Source organism: Rhipicephalus microplus, chromosome 2 (assembly GCF_043290135.1).
Source record: "Rhipicephalus microplus isolate Deutch F79 chromosome 2, USDA_Rmic, whole genome shotgun sequence".
Classification (NCBI taxonomy): domain Eukaryota; kingdom Metazoa; phylum Arthropoda; class Arachnida; order Ixodida; family Ixodidae; genus Rhipicephalus; species Rhipicephalus microplus.
In genome coordinates, this window is record NC_134701.1 from 13,090,286 (window position 1) to 13,112,933 (window position 22,648).

The following is a 22,648-nucleotide window of genomic DNA, read 5'->3' on the forward strand; positions in this document are numbered from 1 at the left end:
GCTGTTTTCTCCTTGTCTGCTTCACGCATAGGTATTTTCCAGTGCCCGGATCGAAGGTCAAGGCTGGAGAAATATTCTGCGCCTTATAGGGAGTCCAGGCCATCACCTATGCGTGGCAACGGATATACAACTTTTTTTGTTATCTTATCGAGCGCTCTGTAATCAACACAAAAGCGGACAGAGCCATCCTTTTTCCAGACAAACACCACAGGAGACGACCAAGAGCTGGTTGAAGGTCAAATAATATCCCGTTTGAGCATGTCGGCGGCGTTTTTCTCAATCATTTGCCGTTCCGCCGAAGACAGACGCTATGGGTGGCGGCACACAATGCAGCTGCCTTCGGCTTCAATGCTGTGCTCTGCAACAGAGGTGCGGCCCAAAACTTTGGAATGCACGTCGAACGAAAAGCTGTGCTTTTAGAAAAGGTCTAAGAGGTCTCTCAATGGCTAAGCAGTGAGGTGAGGACCTATGGTAGAATTTAAAGCAGCAGTGGTTGCCTTGATATTGGTTGTAGCAGATAAAGCCGGTGATTCTGCGTGAAGAGGAACCAGCGAAAAGGCTCGCTGTCAGCGAAGCAGCTCACAGCAGTGCCCTGGGGCTGCATCACTGGCGCAGAAATCGGGTTCAAGGCGGTGACCAATGCTTTACCGTCGTTAAACCGCACAAGGCCCGGTGCAATGGTAAGCCCCGCAGGTTTGGAGGGAACTGATGGAGCAATGAACACGTCACCGTTAACTATAGTATCCGAAGCGATCGCGAGAATTCGTTCATCTCCTGGCGACATGAAACAATCCGCGGCAGCAACAAAACGGAAGCTGTATGAATTGACATCAGATGAACCCTCAGTAGCTGACATATGAATTACTCGCTGACGACACGATATGAAAGCTGATGCCGAAGAAAGGAAGTCCCATCGTAAAATGACTGTGTGAGTGCACAAAGGAAGTACAAGAAACTGAATGTGGTGAAGGATGCCATCTATGAAAACGCGGACTGTACAAACACCGGAAGGCTGAGTAGGGACTGCATCTGCGCAACGAAGGGGAGAACCATCGTAGGGCGTCCTAACTTTTTTCAAGCGGGCACAAAAGTCTGCACGAATTATGGAGAGTGATGCGCCTGTGTCTACTAGTGTCTCTGTCTGTATACCTTCAACGTACACCAATAAAACACTTGATGGGCGGTCTGGAGGAGTTTGACGCAGTTCTAAAGATGTAGCTTTCCTTGCCGAAGCTGCACTGTTTAGTTTTCCAGTTGGCGGTCGGGAATCAAAGTAGAAGATTGAAGTGGAGAGGAGGAACGCCGCATCGGCGAAGGTGAGCGACGACGTGAGAAACGGGAACTGCCAACTGAGGCAAAGTTCTTGCTGAGACGGCGACCGGCGTGTGCTGTTCTGATACAGTCTGCGATCGGGTGGTCCAGTTGGGTAGAAGTCGTGCCGTTCATAGTCACCGTAGCTTCGTCTTTCGTCTTGTTGACGGCGTCGGCAAAACGTTGAAATATGACCATGAATGCCGCAATAAAAGCAAGTCGGTCGTGTAGTGCGCCAGGTGTTGTAAGGCTGGAAAGGTGGTCGCGGTGCGAACGAGTTGAGCGAACCATGCACATTGGGCGCTGGTAGCTGAGTTGGGCTGTGCTGGGGTGCAGGTGTCCCAGCAGAAACCTGAGCATAAGTTGACATGGCCACAGGATATGAACTCGGAACAGGTGTGGCAGTTATCGAGGCCGGGCTTTGGTGGGGCGCAGGCGTCGTTGCAGCAACGTGAGCATAATTTGGCATGGGCACGGGATGTGAGCTCGGAACTGGTGTGCCTGTGATCAAGGCCAGTTCCTCCCTCACGACGTCGCGTAAACTAGTAGCAGGTGGTGTCATTCGAATATCAAGGTGGCGAGCTGAAGCCTGTGCATGAAGTTCCTCGCGGATGATAGGACGGATCAATGAACGCAGCTTTGTTGTGTATTGACTCGAGCTGAAATCAGGCATATCAGGTTGCACCCGAGTGGTTTGAAGTTCCTCGAGTCACTGACAGGTAGCTGCAACATCGGCTACGGTCGGGGGATTCTGCCCCACAAGCGCATTAAAAGCGACATTCGCAATGCCTTTTAGCAGGTGGCGCACACGGTCGTTTTCCGCCATATGGTTGTCGATGCGGCAGCAAAGGGCGAGAACATCTTCAGTGCAAGAAGTGTAAAACTCGCCGGGGCGTTGAACACGTGCACCAAGCCTTTTTTTGGCAATATACGAGCATACTGACGGGTTAGCGAAAATCTGGTGGAGCAGGCGCGTAAAGGCGAACCATGTCAAAAAATCTGTAGCGTGGTTTAAAAACCACGTTTTTGCGACGCCGCTCAAGTAGACTGCAACGTGGGTAAGTTTCGCAGGCTCATCCCAGTTGTTGATGGCACTCACGCGGTCATACTCCTCGAGCCAGTCTTCCACGTCCTCACCCAGAAGCCCTGCGAACAGCGGAGGATCCTTTTGAGGGCTGGTGACCAGGTGAGAAGGGTTTCTTGGCGGTGGGAGTGGTGGCGCAGCTGCTGCGCTGGGCTGGTCGGCTTGCGACATTACCGAGCCCAGGTCGTTTAAGCGGCGGCCTGAACGGAGCTCCAGGGATGTGTTATAGAAGACGCTGGGGTTGTCCGAGAGCGCGAGAGGACGCAGGAATCGGGCAGCACTCTCCACCACTTGTAAGATGGCGTCCAGTACTCTCAAGACTCTTCTTTATTGTCTCGAGTATGTGCCCCACAACCTAAACTGGAGTGGTGATGATGAGTATGTACAGATGAAAAGATGGAACGAGTAATGAAGCTCACAATATATATATATATATATATATGTATATATATATATATATATATATATATATATATATATATATATATATATATAATATATATATATATATATATATATATATATATATATATATATATATATATATATTTATTTATTTATAATGTCGCGAAGCGTATTGCAGATAGTGTTGCGCAGGCCGATATAGCGCTGGTACGCCGGTACTTGGCCTTATCATGGTCCAGGATGCACCGCGATTCATCTGCGAAGGTCGTGGCCCACACGTCGACCATTCGTTGATTACGAGATAGTCCCAGATGCTATGACGACTGTATCTCGGATGGTGAACGCACCTTGCAATCCAGTGGGGCATTCTGTTCCCCGACGGCCGTTGAACACGCTGTTCGCCACCCGCTAAGTCGATGTGTATATTTTCCTTTAGTGGGCACAAGTCCATCAAATAAACGGATTCCCTTCTATTTCTCGATGGAGGCGGAAATGTCATAGGCCCGTGTGCTCAGATTTGGGTGCACGTTAAAGAACCCCAGGTGGTCAAAATTTCCGCAGTCCTCCACTACGGCGTCTCTCATACTCTTATGGTGGCTTTGAGATGTTAAGCCCCACAAATCAATCAATCCCTTCTATTTCTACGAGCCTCCTGGTCTCCTGTCTTCGGGCTACCCTCACTATTACGTGACATCTGGTGGAGGTGCGGGGTGTCGATCCCCGCACCTCCACCAGATATATTGTCACTCTTACGTGACAGTACATATACCTGCCCAGTAAAAAGTGTAATATCAAGACATTCGAATGCCACTTCTGATGATGTATATTTTCACAGCCTCTTCAATAAAAAAATGGCAGCATATCCACGGAGTGAATGATGGAGAGTGAAGCAAATCATTCGTCCGTCCATTCGTTCTTGCTTCCGTCCGTCCATGCATCCGTCTATGTTACCGTCCATGCGTCCATGCGCCCGTCCTTGCGTGCGTCTGTTCGTGCGTCCATCCCTGCGATCGTCCATGCATCCGCCCCTGCGTCCTTTGATGCGTTCATCCATGCATCCTAATGTCTGTTAGTTCGTCCATTTATTCAACACTTCTAGTACCACCATCTCGAATCTTTTAATCATATTGTAACGCGGAGTGAAAGATCTGAAATCAATGATTGATGTGGCTCGTAGCTCTAAACGCAACACGCCATTCGTGATTCATGACGCCCTACTATATCGCAAGAATTACTCCAGCCTTGGCTCCACACTACTCCTCGTCGTTCCGGAATGCCTGCGTCTTGCGGTATTCCAAGCCATGCCCGATGACATCACGTCTGGGCACTTTGGATTTGCCCGAACGGTTCACCGTATCCGACAAGGTTTTTACTGGCCTCGACTCTGGAAGACCACCAAGCACTACGTCGCAAGTTGTGATGTCTGCCAACGCCACGAACAACCTACCACACCATTGGCCGGCCCACTGCAGCCAGTTAAGCCACCGACATCACCATTTGAAAAAGTCGGCATAGATTTACTGGGCCCTTTCCCCAAGTCTACCACCGGCCACCGCTGGATTATTGTGTGCGTAGATTACCTGACGCGGTATACTGAAACGATGATGGTTGCTTCTGCCACATCATCTTATGTGTCATGGTTTCTTCTACACTCGATCAGATTTCGTCACGGGGCCCTTCGTGTGGTGATAAGTGATCGCGGCCGACAGTTTACCGCTGACGTTGTCAAAGAGTTGGTACGGCTTTGTGAAAGTCAGTATCGCCATTCCACGTCATACCACCCTCAGACCAACGGCCTCACTGAGCGCACCAATCGTACCATCATCAACATGCTGTCAATGTACGTCGCAGCGGATCACAAGAACTGGGATGCCGTATTACCTTTTGTTACATACGCCTTTAATACCGCGAAACACGAAGTCACGGGTTATACGCCTTTATTTCTTCTCTATGCTCCTCATCTCCAAAGCTTTCTTGACACCATACTTTCTTTGCGACGAACGAAAACGCCAGTGTCGCGCAGACTTCGTGTCGCGCCGAAGGAGCTCGCCGACTTGCTCGGCTCCGAACTCTTTCCTCCCACGTTCGCGCGAAAGACCGTTACGACGCAAAACACCCGCCCGTGACTTTCACTACAGGTGATTTGGTCTGGCTGTGGACGCCCGTTCGAAAGAAGGGACTTTGCCAGAAGTTTCTTTCTGAGTACTCAGGACCATTCGTCATTACTCAGTGCTTAAGTGACATCACTTACGCTGTTGCGAAAGTGACAGCTCAGAACCGGCGTTCGCGCAAGACGCAAATTGTGCACATTGCCCGATTGAAGCCCTGCAACAACCGATTTCTTCTACTCGCTCGGTGAGCTCCGTCTGGCCTGGTGGGAAATGTAACGCGGACTGAAAGAGCGAGGAAGAAGAAGAGATCGGACGCTCTCGAGGAATGGTGATTCGGAAGTGACGGTAGAGCGCTGACATTTTTTTCAGTGTAAATAAACCCATCACATCCGTAACAATATATTGGATAGATGGATATCGCTGTACCTTTTATATCGGGTGGTGGCTTGCGCCACCACGCCGCAATACTTAATGAACCAAAAACTAGATTTATTTTTTCTTTAAATAGTGAGGTTGAGGATTCGTACTTTAGTCAAGGGTTTAATTTTCACTCGTGCCTTGACTTTAGCCACCAATCAGATAACCTCCTTCTAGTTAATTCTGCCCGCTTAAAGTCTATTTTGCCCTCACTGTCCCTTAACCCCAGTGCTTCCCTATATAGAAGCACCGCCATCCAGCGGACATTCCAAGGACTAAACAAGAGGTGGCACACGCACACTTTCTTACAGCTTGCGCTGCAGGTCTACTTCCCACCTTTAAACACCTCGAGTTCATGGTATATACTATTTCATTGTATTCATGCAACTGCGGCTCAACGCTCTCTAAACCTTTCTAAAGGTAAGGAGGTTACACCCAGCGAGTATAACGTAGCAACCATTTCTTGTAAGGTAGTGCTCAATGTACTTGCCAATGGCTGCTAATGGGGATTTCAGCGTGCGCATTACCTAAAAGCCGAATGCTCCTGTCTCTCATTCTCCATTAGCAGCCATTGGAATGTACATTGAGCACTATTTTTTGTTGTTCAACAACGCACACACGAAATCTCTCACCGGCACCACCTTGGCGGTCAAAATGTTATACTTTTTAAATACTACAGCGGCTACGAGGGACGAACGGGTGCCGCTATAAAGAGCTTCGCCGCTGAATGTTACGAGGACCGCGAGACCATGTTTGTAGAAACCACTTTTGTCCAGCTTTCGAAGCCTAATTACTTTTCAGTACACTACCGTGTACCGATAAAATAAAAACTATTCAAATTATGTTTTTGATACGCTTTCAGCATACAAAACTATGAACGTCTATTGTCAAGTGTCCAAAAAATTATCAAGCATTCCAGCTGAGAAAATGCGAAAGTGCTGAACGAACGCCACAAAAATCGAAAGATGCAAGTTTAAGACATCTTCATAAATAGGACAACGGCTTTGTCACGCATTCAGTGCGATATGACTCAGCTACATGTACCATGGGTTTTTTCTTTTAGCCTCAAAGCAAGAAGCTGGCTCTGAAAAAATACAAAAAAAAACTTCAAGTGCTCGGCACGCACAGGCGAAATCAATTGGCCTTTAAACTAGATAGTGCCTCATAGTCTACTAAATATGTGATATGTCATCGCTACGATAAATGAGATTAAAAAACTTTGATTAAACAACTGAGTGGGTCATGTTGTGTCAACCACCAGCTAATTTGCTGCGGCTGCTGCCCCGAGGGAGCCGTCGCCACTTGTTTCTTCGTCCCTCTTGTCGCCGCCCCGTCGTGCTGCAGCGGCCGCAACTGACCCTACGGCTGACACGCACTCTCCCATAGACAGTCGCTCCACGAGGCAGGCCGTACCGTGCGCTCTTTCATCCAGCGGCCGTGGTACGCGTAATCTTTGTGGATGGCTCCTAGTAAATCTGGATGTTTCACAGTCCTTATGGTGCATTCAGACGACGGACCAAATCCCGATGTGGCGGGACGGACGGCGCGTCACGTGACCACACATCAGCAATTCCCCTCGTCCGCGACTCGTCCGCGCGGCTCGCAGACGGATGAACCCAACCTGTTTCTCACATCGGGATTCTGGCGGGGGAGAGCCGGTACTTCAGCGGAATAGCTTGGGGTCGGTGGCAACCAGTACACTTTTCGTCTGCTCGTGGCATGTCCTCCATGGCACGTGGACAGCTGCATGACCAGTCGGCATTATCTACGCTTGAGCATGGTTTACTTAGTTTTCGGGGTGCTCTGTTCTCAGGTGATTAAATACGCGTAAGTTATTTTTGGTGGTTAGGAAAATGTCGCCGCCGTCATTTTACAAGTGAGTTTCTGAGCCGCCATGGTGGCGAAATATTTTAACTTCTGTACAGGCGACGTGCCGCTTGTAAAAAAAGGACGGGAGACGCGTTCAGAAGTGCCGCACGTGTGTGACCAGTGTGGTTGTAAGAAAATTTTCAGGGAATAGGCTCACATCTGCCATCATCAAACGCCAGCAGGCGCTCATGTACAATAACACTGTTGTTCTGTGTTTTCCCCGTGGTGGGGAAATATTTTAACTTGTGCCACCCCGACATACCGCTTGTAAAAAAGGACGGGAGACGCGTTAACAAAAGCCACACGTGGGTGAACAATGTTACTGTAAGAACATTTTCAGGGAATAGGCTGTCCCATGAGCAATCGCCAAATACCAGCAGGCGCTTACGTACAAATAGTCCTCTAGTTCTGTGACTTCGGGCCGGTGGTACGTGCAGTGGTGGCCAGGCTAGGCTTCTACGCAAACCTGTCTAGTTTATTCTTTCGCTCATCCGGTTGACATCAACCAAACCGGTCACAACTGACCAGCCAAATACGAGAAGGCGCATTTTGACAAAGATAGGTACGTCGGCCAGCGTGTGTCATCTCTCAGTTATACCCCGCAATGAATTTGTGTGATGATGCCACCTTCTATTTCTTACACATCGTGGAAGAGTTTCCCACTTTGCGGGACCTCAGCCGCGCAGACTATGCGGACGTTGTCAAAAAACAGTCTATTTGGGAGCACATTGTTGAAGACATGAAGAAGAATTGGCCAACCTATGGACCCTACACCGTCGGTAAGTACATTTGTGTATTCTAGTGCCTGTAAAGGCTACGCAATATTGAGGTAACCTAAAACAACATACGTATTATTCCATGTATGTCGTTATAATTAATGCAGGGGTCTTATTTTAAAGTGGTGCATCTGCTCACACGTAAGCTGTTCTTGCCACTCCTCGCTCAGTCAATTTAATAGCGTTACGACCGTAATAGTGTGGGTGGACCGTATCTCTGACCACTAACGAAGCATGAAAAGTAGAAAAAGGCAGCATTGATAAAAAAATCACTATAAAATATGGGTCCAGGCTGCCAGAAGTGATTAGGTCACAGTAGTGACAACATTGTATGGTTCCGCGCTAGTGTTAATGATTTCCCTATTTTTTTTCGCATAAGGGCTGAAAAGGTACTTCGACAATAAGCGAAGAACGTACCGCTTGGAAAGAAAAAAAGCGGACCACACAAAAAGTGGCCAACCCGCCATCGACGTGTACATAGGCCGCTGGAAATATTACAAAGCGCTGAAGTTTCTGGATGGCGCGAAAATTAAACCACGCCGTTCAATAATGGGCCAGGATTAGCAAAATATTGCTGAAACAGAAATGGTATGTTTGAGGTGACAACCCGTTACCACTCTCTTCAAATTTTAGCTTAAGTTGCACCTTGTCCCCTTCAGGAAGGTTAAATGTGTTCAATATTGACTGGACGTTTTTCTGGACCCATTCGGGTGCATCAGGTGTCAACAGAGCGCATTTGGTCCTACTAAGCGTTAATGTAATTACAGTAAAACAGTGTTGTTCGTTTTTCGCTGTAAATACGCTTTGGTTAATCATTGCTGTGACTGGTGTGCGTTATGACGCAGCCTCTTGTGTTCTCTGAAGCTAGTGAGGCACCGGAACCGGCCGCAGTGGATGAGGATGCCACAGTTGACGAGTTTGTTGCAGTGGACAAAGAAAACTGCACTATAGAGTGTGTCCCTGTTGCTATCCTCTCCACACCAAGTACTCCCAACACTGTCCAAGCTGCAAGCAAAAAACGACCAAGACAGAACCAATCCTTGCCGCCAGAAGAAATGTGGACAGAGCGGCAAAAAGTGCTGGAAAAGATAGCTGTAAATATGCAGGCAACGTAACCTCCGCAGCCTGACGATGCGTGTGATCACTTCGGGATGCTTGTCGCTGCAAGTATGCGCGCAATCCCAAAGAAAAGGCATCTTTCATGCCAAGCAGAAATACTGAGACTTATGGATAGTTACATGGATCTTCCATAACATACGTTTGCAAATAAATGTACACTTTATTTTAATGCTGGCACTTGTGTTTACTGCCGGGGTCTCCTGTAGATGTTCACATCCAAGTGGGCAGACTGCCACTGCCATGGTACGGCACCCTTGTCGTTAAAGAAACAGCACAGCTTATCACGCAATGCCGCACCAACTGCACCAATTCTACCACGCGATGCTGCTGGCACGGATAGCATTGACACTGCTGGGCTTGTTTCGGCACATGAGTCTGGCGCACTGCTCATATCACTGCCAAGGAAATTGCGCCGCACACATGCCGCATTCACGATGGCAGTCACCCTCTCTGGCGATGCATTAATAACTGTGTGAAAACACCAGAAGTGGTTCGCCAATATGCCGAAAGCATTTTCAACTACACGGCGGGCCCTGGACAACCTGAAAAAAAAAGTAAATGTTAGACCACATCGAAAATTGCACGGCAGGGAAAACATTATGAGGATGCTAATAAACAGCCTTACTAAGGATTGCAGAAATTAAAGTTTCACTGAATATTTGGAGTCCCAATTCATAGTATAGGTTGCTGACATCATAAGTGCATACATGCAATCAAGTCAGACGTGGCAGTTGCCATAATTATTTCAACACATAACATGAACACTACGAGCTATGAAACTTTTGATATATTAGTAGCTCTGAAAATGCACCTTGACAATTCAAGCTTTCACGTGATATGTGCTGTATCATGTGCAATATGATTTACCTGTAATTAAGTATCTTCTTTTCTTCTGTTAGATTTGTGCCCCCCTAAGGTTTCAATAAATTTTGTCCGATGGGGAATGCGTCGTCCGCTATGAAAACAGGTGGAACGTGCACATCCGGTGAACTAGCCACCTTTACAAGTTCTGGCAGGCCTGCTTTTTTGTTGTCTATGTCTTTCTGCAGGAGTGTCGTTTGCCAGACACCTGCATCTCCTTCCGATCCTGGTGCACCAATATCAGTATACAAAAACTTGTAATCGGCATCAACGACGGCTAAAAGAATAACGCTGAAACTTTTTTTGTAGTTGCGGTAAATTGTTCCCGATTTCGGCGGCTTCTTTATGAGCACGTGTTTGCCATCAATTGCTCCAATGCAGTTCAGGAAATTCCATTTCTGACTGAAGCCGTCCATTACATTTTTCCACTCTTCTTCGGTTCCGGGTGTTCTTATGAGGTCTCCTCCTAGCTCTTCGTAGATGGCACGGCACGTTTCATAAATAATGTCAATCACGCTAGAATGGCCCAATCTAAACTTACAGCTGAGCGAATGCTGGCTCTCTCCTGCAACGAAAAATAAAAGCAACTTTCATAGTAAATTATTTGCGCCAGACGACAAAATGTACGAAGTGTACAAATACATATGATATCCAGTTGTTATATAGCGACAGTTTAGTAGAATATTCGCTAGAAACATTTACGCTGAATGTTACAGTTACATGTACACAGTTGAATATGATTTAGAGCGTGTTCATATATAGAAATCGGGTGCCGCAACGCGGTCACATGCAACTGGTCTACACTGGTCTTGCTTCTTTCGCATGCACAAAGGTTTCCACAAAACATGCAATCATGTGACACCTACCTGAAGCGAGGTACCGCAGCGTGACTTGCAGCCGTGTTTCTGCCGATATAGATTGGCGCATCACTGTATCCTTCTTTCGTATGCGAGTTTCCACGCGTGACAGCAGTTGCAGAAACTGCTCTCTGCTGACACGAAGCAGCCTCCGGTATTCTTCGTGGTCAGTTTTCAGGAGCTCTTTGTACAAAAGATTTTGGACGCCTAATTCTTTCCTTCCCACCCAGTCCTTCTGCCAGCAACTCCGTTCTCTCCGGAAGGAATAACAGTCCTCGTCAATTTCACACAACGCGACAGCCATTGCAGCCAAGCGTCGCTTCCTGTTGGCCGTGGCGGCCCAGCAACATGGCCGTGGCGTCCATGTTGTCGAATACTCTCAAACCGGTCTGCTGCAAGCGGGCGTAGGTGAGCGCCAAATCTGCTGTCGAGGGTTGTCCGGCTGTTTTCTCCTAGGACACTGTCCGTCGTGTGGATGCGCCTGCCGGCGGATCATCCGCGGATTAGCCGTCCACAACCACGACAAATCCGGATTCGGTCCGTCGTCTGAATGCACCATTAGAGGGTGGTGTGCGCAAGGGAGTAGTTAGACGTGCACAGATACGAACACACTGGCGCGTGGCCATTTTCGCAGCCCGACGACCACTTGTGAGACGACGTTTTCCTCTCTTTCTCCAGCGGATCGTTAACTAGCTAAAGCTAATTTCGCCGCTGCCTTGAAGTGCCGCGCAAACAAACAACCAGCCAGCGCCAGTTTTTTATCATCTTCGTGCACACGTGACAGTCGTCTTTTAGCGACGGGACGCCGCTCTCCCTCAAGAGGCACTCTATATAAGACTGTTGGAGAGAAGCAAAGAGCCGGTCAGCGGAACGCGTTTCGATGTCCACTCCTGTCTCGCTGGCGTCGTGAGCAGTGTGCCGCTGCAGACCGAGCATCGACTCTGATGGGCGAGACGCCGATACGACATGTTTTCCGTCAGCGTGCTGGTACCTTAATGGACTGTATAAGATTAGAGAAAAGGACCGGGTGTGGGGCAATGCTTCTCTGAGAGAAACATGCAAACCCCAATAAAGAAAAATAATAACAATATCAGGAAAAAATAGCGTTCTGATGTCCTCTAACCCGAAGAAAACGACTTAGCCACACGACGTGGATGAGTTAAGGTTGTGTGCAGCGCATTTGGGAGTTGTCACTTCTGTGTTGAATGACCTATATAGTACTGAAGAGCACCGAGATTCCGAGGCACTTGATTTCGAAGCCCGAAGTATGGGTAACGAGGTTTATTGCTTAGTCCACGTCCGCATTTCAGTGTACGAATCTATACATGGTCAACGCGCTTGTGACCCATGTAGGTGATCCACACGTTCTTAATACGCAAGGTGAGTGAGCTGTCGCGATACTTTGGTGCGTTCAAAGTAACCAGGATGACCGAGACTTTCATGTGCCATGAATCGCATCGTTGCCGGGTTCTTTCCTTGAGCGGCTTGGCTTATGTGGTATCGTTGGTGTCGTTCTCTTAAAGCCCTCTTTTCTGGAAACGTCACACACAAAAGGATGACGTCCTACGTCTCGTTTTTGAAGTCCGCGTTATTGTCCACCATGGTGGCGGTGGCCTTGTTTAGAAATTCGGCAAGGCCAGTTGTCTGCGGTTGTTAGACGGTGGTCCAGCAATTCGTTGTCTGCCTGCATCTGAGGATCACTAAAGTTGGGTTTCATGCAGGGTTGTGGACGAAAACATTTTTCGAAGGAGTGGGAACCTCCTTCATAATAAGGGTGGGGGGGGGGTCAATGTGCTGACTGCAATTTCTGGAGCTGTGAGCAATGCAAAAGAAAAAAATTGGTTGGAAGAAGAGGGGCAAGGCGTGGTGTTCGTCCTATTAATTACGCCACTGGTCCGTGCTAAAGGCCGTATAACCTTTTTTGATGACGGTTTTTTCAGCGTCGTAGAGAAAAGACAATGTTCTCATTGAAGAACTTGTCTATCTTGGCAGTACTGTCTTTGGGTAGGGACGGCATGTGCAAGAGAGTGGACACATGGGCTCGGAGGTGAAGCTGGGCAGCGAAGTGGAAAGTTTTTTTTAACGGTCGTTTTGTTTTCACAGGACGGCACCCCGCAAATATAGGCTGGTAGAACGTACATAAGCAGCCTCTTCGGGACAACACTTGTCATGCTGAAACGTTTTCATTCGTGTTTTGTGAAGCTATTGCGTGAATATCGAAAAGGTCCGAGGGATGCAGTGTGAGTAAGACAAGAAAAAGAAAACACATAGTACAGAGATGGCACTTGTGTGTATATTATCGCGACACTCTTGTATCACGATTGAATTTCAGAGTTTCTTTTAATTGATTGATTGATATGTGGGCTTTAACATTACAAAACCACAATATTATAATGAGACACCCCGTAGTGGAGGGCACTGGAAGTTTTGTCCAACGGGGGTTCTTTAACGTGCACCCCCATTTGAGCACACGAGCCTACAGCATTTTCGCCTCCATCGAAAATGCATCCGCCGTAGCGAACATGTGATCTGGTGACTTGCGGGTTAGCAGTCGAGTACCTTAGCCACTACATTCTAAGGCAAAATTACACGAAAAATGAGTAACGGAGCCCAATAGGTGCGCGTGATGAACAGATAGACCATTGAGGAGCAACCACAAAGGGCAACCACTGTTGCTCTCGTGTGTTGATCGTGACTATTTTGAAGCCAGGGATATACAGCGTGGCGTGGTGACGTGTCGAGGCTCGCTCCCGACTTCATAGCTGCAGCGAAACGTAAAAGCAGCAGCCTACGCTCATGCAAGCGTACACACAGGCACCACGTCGTAATTCCTAGATCGTCGAATCCAGGCGGCCGTGGTCGAGCACTCCGAGTGCGACGCAACGCGAACCGTCGCCAGCAGAATACGGGGAAAGACTGAGCCAGGAGAGGAGGATGAAGGCTAGCGACCTTAACAACACTTTGCGCACTGCCTACATTCCCTGGGCGGTTCATCCCTTTGCAGCGTGTTTAGAGACTAAGTGGTTTGCACGGTCGTGGCGAGAAGAAGCGGAGTGCGAGAAGGAGCTGAGAAAGCACTTAGCTCTTTCTCGACCCGGCCCAAGCTTTTTCTGCGTTATATTAGTGATTGCTTTTGCGTCATGAAGACGCCTGAAACTTCAGACAACATTTGAATTCCGTGCAACCAGCCATACAATTCATGACCGAGTGTGAAGGCGACCACAGCCTGCCTTTTCTTGACGTTCAGGTGGAAAGAAAGTGCGATGGCCTGGAGTTCTCCGTTAATAGGAAGCCGACGCACACTGGCCGCTACGTTCAATTTGATTCTTTCCAACCGGCCTGCCACAAGGCCTCGGTTGTGACCACGCTACTCGAGAGAGCTAGAAACTTATTCTCCAATGACACAGAGCGAAAGAAAGAGGATGCCCGCGTAATTGCGGACCTCAGTAAAATTAGATACCCAAAAAACTTCATTCGAGCCACCACCTGCCACGCAGAGCAACAGAGGATACGAAAACTCCAATAAATATTATTTTGCAGCCTCCCAAAACGCGTACCGGTTCCATACAATCAGGGAACCAGCGATATGTTGGCGCGGATCTTCAAGAAAGTGGTGGTAGTGGTTAGTAGAGGAGAAATGCACCTAATTTCCGCAGCCCGGTCAGGAGCACGGCGGAGTGCTACAAGAAGGAAGGCGTTCGCATCGCGCACGTGCCTTCATGTACGCTGGGCCGCCTCCTCCTCTGCCCGGAAGACCGGCCAACAATGGACAGGGCCCCCAGTGCCCTTTACAAAATTCCGTGCGCCGAGTGCCCCTCTTCGTATATCGGCGAGACAAAAAACCTTCCGGAACGACTGAAGCAACACGCCAACGTTGTAAGGAAGTTCTACGAAGAGCTCAGCGCAGTCGTCGAACATGCTGAGACGTTGGATCACCGGATAAATTCCGAAGCGATGGCCATCCTTGAAAGCGAGCCGCACTGGAGGGGAAGGTTATTACTCGAGTCGTGGCACATACAGAGGACAGCCCATAACATCAACCTCTCTCACGGAACCCTTCCCCCAGTGTATACACATGGACTGCGCTCTACGGTAAAACGAGAGAGAGAGTAGGGGGGGGGGGTAATTATCCGATCCATGAGTGCTTTGAAGACGTCGCTGCTACGTAGTCTCCGCAGTCACCCCTGAGGAAGGAACCAAGTCAGTTTCGAAACGTCAGGTTTCTTCAAATCATTTGGTTGGAGTCTGAATCATCTCCCAAATGCGTCTTTATTCGACAATGATGAACGGCTTCCGGGCACCGATATACGTGTTGATATTGGCAAGAGCGCAAAATTTTTTGAAGAATCCACATCTTAACTCTGAATATTTCAAATTGACTGGAGGAGCAGCAGATTGTTGGCTGTTGCTCCTGACATCTTTTCTCTTTGATAGTCGCTTTTCGTACTTGCAACTGGTCAACACGTACGTATGATGTATAATGACTTGTTTGGTACATATGTTCTAACACGATTGATTGTTGAGTATTTTTCTCGCGCAAGCGACGATATATCAATATACATCTGGTATGCCAGTGCACAGGTTTGCTGTTACATTGATACCTGCAACTAAAAAACCACACAATAAAATACTAAAGCAATCCACTGGAAATGCATGCCAGAGTGTTAGTTCACTAAGGCGTACCAAATTTTTTACTCAAAATTGCGTGTGCTTACATGCGAGTCGGAGAAGTACCGGCTAGTGCACATGTAACCGGCAGCTTTCGGTGACAGCCTGCGTAGCTGGAAGCGCGACGCCTTGACCCTCAGCGCTTTTTGTGCGGGCACCTAACACGATTAGGAATGGTTGATTTAGGCTCAGGGATGTCTAAAGTGTACTTTACAGTCGTTTTTACACTTTGGAATTGTGCGTGGTTAAAGCAAAAAACGCCGGTAGCATGTATACCGACGCGGCCAGCACGATGCTCACTGGGACGGGGCACCTGGTAAGGCCTTGAAAAATTGAATCGCTGCACAAACTTCAAGGAAAACAAGGCAGACAGGAAAGAGCGCAAACTACCAACAGTTTATTGTCGTTTCTTGAAGCCAATATATACGCATGCTACGCTGCGCTTCCACGATGCGCACAAAACCAAAGATGCCTCAAACAAAGCCGACCCAAAACAAATCAAATCAAAATTGACTGCCACCAGAATGACAAAAGTGAAAAATAGCAAAATACAAAAGTGATACTCATTACAATCTTGACTGCGTATTTCCAAGGTGTGCGCTCATCTTTTTTATCTTCAATTATTTATTGCACCAAGCATCAACAAAGGCGTGAAAAAATGAAAACGTAGTCTAGAGACTTTTGTTTAAAAACCACCAATATTAGCGCTTAGCACCAAATAAAACATTAAAATAACAATTTGATATTTACTCCAAGCAGCCCCAATTGAGCAACCCGAAGAAGCAGTACGCCGAGAGTCAAAAACTATAACATAAAACTTTACAAAACCTTACTTCCGTCACATGGGAAATAAAACAAGAACATTCATGAACAAAACAAAAAAAAGAAAAATGGAAGAGAACACAATGCAAGGCATTAGCCACAACATTACACATGACCATGTTGGAAGATCATTTCCCTGTCCGAAAGTGAAATTGAAGGCATGCTTATGCACTTGTCATTATATTGCCTCATAAAGTACGCTTCGATAATCTCCCTTTCGGTCTTTTCACGTGTCTTAGCCATGACTGATGCATTCTCAAACCGGAGGGTGCAGCCGCATGTCCTACAGTGGAAATCTAAATGACCACCATTTTTTCCTTTTACGGCCAGACTGTGCTCACGCAAGCGTTCGTTGAGGCAACGCCCCGTCTGCCCTATGTACAGTCGCGGCCACTGTAAGAGGGAACACGGAGCGGGCGACCGCGCTCCGCGGAGCGCCACGACGGGCGCCGTGTGAACCATTGCGGCGCAAGCGCAATAAGCGCCACAGGCGGAGTTAGCTGCGCGTCGTCTGCTACGGTGCCTCCCACTTCGCCTCGAAACCTAGATTGCGCGCGCGCTTTGGAATACACAAACCCTGTAGCAATGGCGCGTCAATAGATACTATTATAAAGCAGTTATGAAAGCGCGCAGGCATGCTGTATGCCTAAATATTAACTGCGCCTTTTACCTCTAAAAGTTTCGTTTGATCACAGAGGGTGGGTTTCATAATTGGCATGCTAAGGAATTAAAAAAAAATCACACGACAAACAAGAGATACTGATAAATCTGTGCTTCATATTTATTTTATATACGATAAAGCCAAGACCATGGCTGCAAATGAAGCTTAGATGATGGTCTCCTTCCTTTCGGAGACAATCGAGGCAGCTGGGTGCAATGTCCGAACTAATGACGAAGGCGAATTTTAATACTTGGTTGCATCTCCTCCGGAGGCAATCGCGGCAGCCATCCTACGTGGCAGGGAACTGTATAACGAATTCACAAGGGTGGTATCCAGCTTAAGGCGTTCCCATGCAGCGTGGACTGCTCTCCAAAGGCTGTCCCTTGACATTCCATGGAGGGGCTTGGATGTGAGTGCCGCTTTCATTTGGCCCCAAATATTTTCAATAATATTGAAGTCTGGTGACTGGGGCGGCCACTCTAAAACGGCGATGTTGAGCTGGCGTAGTAGGGCTTCAACTTTCTTCGAAGTGTGCACAGGCGAACGGTCGTGTTGAAATACAGGACCAGCCCCGGAGAAGTGCACCTTTGCAAGTTCGCGATGGGCCACTGTGGTCAAAATTTCGCAGTACTTGTTCGCTGTGAACTTACCGTCGATTCTCACAAGAGGTCCGAGACCGTCTTTTTTGATCATGCCCCAAACACCTACAGTTGACCTTCCGCTTTTCGAGACTCTTTGTAAGAACTTTGGCTGGTACCTGCATCAAGGAAAAAAAGAAAAGAACATTTGGGTGTCTAGACTACCGATTGTGAACGCATAAAATAAGGAAACTTACAGATAGCTGAAGCCGTTACGAACTTGTTCAAGCTATGTTTAAACGTGCAGTGTTTGAAATGCCTTTACGATTAACCGAAGTCTCATAAGTCGTCACTGCGTTCTTCTAAACAATTTGGGTGCACGTTAATTATTCCTAGGTGGTCAAAATTATTCCGGAGCGCCCCCCCCCCCTACGACGCGTCGCATCGCCTGTGTAGCGTCGGCCGTTAAACCTCATAATCAATAATTATCATGAAAACGAAAGCATCCGGGAGTCTCGAGATGTGTGCATGCAAACGGAATGACACACCCATTTAAACGTATTCACTGTACAAAATTGGAAGCCCATGCTGGAAGGACATTTCTTTCTTACGAAAAGCACGTTTCCAAAAACACATTCTCGTGTAGCTTACCGGGTGTTGTCAGGGCACCAAATACGGGCTTGCTGATCGCACGATGTAGTGAACGTGCACTCGTCTGTGAAGACGACTTGCTTTCACTCCTCAGTTGAACATTGCGCATGCTGTCGAGAAAACTGCAGCCGTTTTTCTTTGTTCGGAGCGTGAAGAAGAGGCTTCTGGGCTGCAATCCTGCTCTTCAGACCCGCTTCCCGGAGGCGTCGCTTGACCGTTGTCACGGATGCTCTCAAGTCGAGGGTATTTTTGATTTGCTGAGCAGAGAGACCTGGCTTCACGGCTGCCGCCACAACGATCCAAGCATCCTCTTGTTCAGTCGTAACTCGAGACCTCGGCTTCCACGGAGCATCCTTGATCCGGCGGCAAGATTTAAATGCTCTTACGATCCTGTTGACTGTCTTGAGCGTTCTTCCCGTAGCTTCGGCGATTTTTCGCTGCGACCTACCCTTGAAATAGAGCTCGACGATTTCCCAGCGCTCACTCTCAGGAACTCTGGCCATGCCGGAAGGTGTTGCTTTGACCAAATGCCACACTAAGAACACATGCAGCCCCTTTTAAACTCATAACGAGCAGAGTTTTATCAAAAGTGGGCGTAAGTTTCGTCGCCTAAATGCGCTGTTTGACATGCGAAGCATCCAAGGCACACTGTTAATCTTATGCCACGTGCTCCTTTTGTAACCAAGTGAAATTTCAGCGACCAACTTCATTTTGCGACAAAAACGAACGTCTGAAATTCGAAGCCGAATACTGGGTGTAGCATGAACGGCGCGCCGAGATAACCCAGTTCAAATACTTTCTATCCAGCTCCATAGCTACAGTATTTTGGACCAGAGCGCGTGCGGCAAAGTGGGAGGCACCGTAGCAGACGACGCGCACCCAACTCCGCCTCTGGCACTGATTGCGCTTGCGCCGCAATACTTCGCGCGGCGTCCGCTTGGTGGCCCGAAGAGAGCGGCCACGCGTGCCACGTTCCCTCTAACAGTGGCCGCGACTGTACACCCTCCCACACGACAAAGGAATCAGATATACAACAGCAAATACACACCTAGTGAACACGTTCGCATGCTTTTTTGTGCATTTTACCTTCTTTTGTGTAGTCATTAACGAACAGATCTGACTTAACTTTGTAGGCGCTGAAAACAGTACATCAACACCGTGCCTATTAGCCACCTTTTTTACATTGTGGGAAACACTATGTAAGTAAGGCATAACATAAATAGGCCTCCCCTCGCTTCCTTCGACGCTTGGACCCCCGCCCTTGTTTTTTTTAAGAAGGCTTTCGCAAACGCTAGCTAAAAACTGTGCCGGGTATCCTGCTGCGCCCAGACGAGCTACCTGATTCTCGAATTCTGGGGTCTATATCGTATATATTGGCTTCAAGAAACGACAATAAACAGTTGGTAGTCTGCGCTCTTTCATGTCTCCCTTGTTTTCCTTCATGTTTGTGCAGCAATTTGATTGGCAATATATAGTCGTATATATTGTCACGGGGTAGTGACGTGGCCGGAGACAGGAGACTTTGCGTTGGAATTTAACTGTTTATTTGGGCGAACCTGTCGCCGGTAAACGAAAGTCCGATTACAGTAGCAGTCTTGGACTGATAGCTGCGAACTGAGCGTCGGCCGTCGATCAACTACTGACAAGCGGCGAAGTGCGTCGGCATTTATACTCTTGCCATCGAATGTTCTAGCGTTATCGCAGGCGGTGGCATAGGTTCCAGAATAATCTGTACAGTTCGCAGAGTGAGCTTGATGTTATCGAAATGATCTACTAAAGTCCGGAAGCTTCTCAAAAACTGCAAGCGCGATTTGTGCTGAGAATTGTGTAGTGTTTTGGGGCGATAACAATATTGATTTGTGGGGTTTAACGTCCCAAAACCACCATATGATTATGAGAGACGCCGTAGTGGAGGACTCCGGAAATTTCGACCACCTGGGGTTCTTTAACGTGCACCCAAATCTGAGCACACGGGCCTACGACATTTTTGGGGCGATAACAAAACTTGAGAGATGGAACGTGGCAATATTGGCTTCAATTGATTCATTTGTGGGGTTTAACGTCCCAAAACCATCATATGATTATGAGAGACGCCGTAGTGGAGGGCTCCGGAAATTTTGACCACCTGGGGTTCTTTAACGGGCGCTTAAATCTGAGCACACGGGCCTACAACATTTCCGCCTCCATCGGAAATGCAGCCGCCGCAGTCGGGAATCGAACCCGCGACCTGCGGGCTGGCAGCCGAGTACCTTAGCCACTAGACCACCGCGGCAGGGCAATATTGGCTTCAAGAAACGACAATAAACAGTTGGTAGTTTGTGCTCTTTCCTGCCTCCCTTGTTTTCCTTCAAGTTTGTGCAGAAATTCAATTTTTCAAGTATGAACCAACTAGTCTGCAAAAAAGTATTGCTGGTAAGGCCGCTCTCGACGCAGCTGAGTTGCTATGCTTTTAGTTTCTGTATTTGAGCTTCGCAACATTTCTAACTGTTACCTAGACTGCACCTGAAGTAAATAGAAGGTAAATCATTGCCAGAAATGCATTTTCGGGGTGGCGATATTGAGTGACAGCTGTTTTTCTGGCCTTCACTGGAAGTAGACAGCGGTCATGCCAGTGTGCAGGTATATATATACCAACAACTGAAAGTCCGCATAAGTAAATACTAATGAATTCCGCTGAAAACGAATGCCAGAGGGTTGGTTCACGAAGGCGTACTAACTTACCAACTGGAAATTGCGTGTTCTTACGTATCAGTCAGAAGTACCGACTAGTGCGGCCGGTACCTTTCGGTGACAGCCTGCATGCAATGCATCGTTCGTCGTCATTCCTTGTGTGGGCACCGCAGACAAAAAGAAATGGTTTATTTAGGTTCAGGGATGTTTAAACTGTACAGTCATTCTAACACTTAAGAATTGTGCGTTCTTAAAGCAAAAAGCGTCGGTAGCATGTACATCAACGCGGTCGGCACGATAGGCCTGGGTAACACCGCTCTCAACGTGGTGAATTGGAATGGCTGAAGTTTCTGCATTTCAGCTTGGGAAGATTTGTCACTGTACATGAAGTAAGTGGAAGGATAAGCATGGCCAGACATCCATTTACTTTGTGGCGGAATCGAACGACAGGTGTTTCTCTCGCCTCCATTGGGAAACCTGGCGAAGCGATTAAAGGAGCTCACTTACGTTTCGTCATCTTGGCTGCATAAATGATCTCTTGTTTCTGTTAGGAGTGGCGCCCAGGCTCAGGGTTATAAGCATGCAAACTTGGAATCGTTACAGCAATACATGACTGATGCGAATATGGTATACGCTGGGCACGCGAAAAACGTGCAATAATTCCTGCAATTCGCACGTGCGCCACAAAAATTGCATATGCTCAGAATCAGTTTTGGTAGCATCTATCCGCGCCGCCGAATGAAGCGTTTTATATTCAACGACACCGAAACATGCCACCGCACACGCTACATAAATGTGCTCGCTGCGCTCGTAGGAACAATGCGTGCTTCAGTATGCACCAGTGCTTTCCAATTAAAATTCCAGCGTTTCCAGCGCTTCGCCATGTCCACCAGCATCACAGCGGTTAAGCCAACGCCCCTACCAGTGCGATTCAACTATTTCCCTGTGCGCACAGCGAAGTGTACCAGTGTCTCGAGCGTGTACCAGTGCCAAAAAAAAAAAAAAACGTAAGTAGCATCAAGCAGGGGATACTTTTTTTTGCAATAGGAATGTGGGCTCCCTAAAATGAACGAGTATCGCCTCGCGCGCCCGGCTACCGCGAGAGGACACGAATTCCAGGGGCGGCGGCGGAGACAGCGGCAAACAACAGAGGGTGCGCATGACTTTTTTTTTTTGCGTACGAGCAAGATTTACTGCCAGAATGTTCTGGCTGAACTGAAGGAATGTGTTTGTATTTCTTACTGCATTTCTTTTAGTCCAATTTGCGAAAAAAAAAAGCCTGTCAACTGCTGCATTTTCCTGACAGTTAATTGTAAGGAGGTATCAACTTGTCTGCGTCAGTATTACATTTTGCATTACGGCGTGTTTCGTCTCGGTGCTAAATACCTTAATTTGAGAATTATAGAGAAATTTTAGCCTTCCTCCTTCCTGTAGAGTTGTATGGACGGAAAATTGGGGTAATTATTGTCGTTGAATCGTATTGCTTTCGCATCCTGACTCATACTTTTACTGTTATATTGCGTAAGAATATGATGTGGTCAACCGAAGCGCAGTTACGCTCTAGATATAAAGGAAAGGAAAATAGAGGGGTGAGCAAGTTGGTACTCATCCATTACGGCGTGAATGTATTCATCTGAAATGAAACAACAAACCAACGTGAGATAACTTCTGGTTTTCGTGCGAATGTACATTCTACTTGACAAGTCAATAAAGGCTTGGTAGATTACTGAACATTAAAGCACGCAGTATAGTAAATAAAACTAATCAATTAGAATCAGTTCTTTTGTT

General features: G+C 47.7%; 2 protein-coding genes across 2 annotated transcripts in view; both read left to right on the forward strand.

Moving 5' to 3' along the window:
* The window catches only part of LOC142784487 (uncharacterized), a 443,154-nt gene that overhangs the window by 135,178 nt on the left and 285,328 nt on the right, over positions 1 to 22,648 (forward strand). The window lies entirely within an intron of this gene.
* On the forward strand, positions 7,802 to 8,537 carry LOC142783868 (uncharacterized). The gene is made up of 2 exons (XM_075882581.1): positions 7,802 to 7,976; positions 8,353 to 8,537. The coding sequence occupies exons 1-2, from the start codon at positions 7,802 to 7,804 to the stop codon at positions 8,535 to 8,537; spliced, it is 360 nt and encodes a 119-aa protein (XP_075738696.1).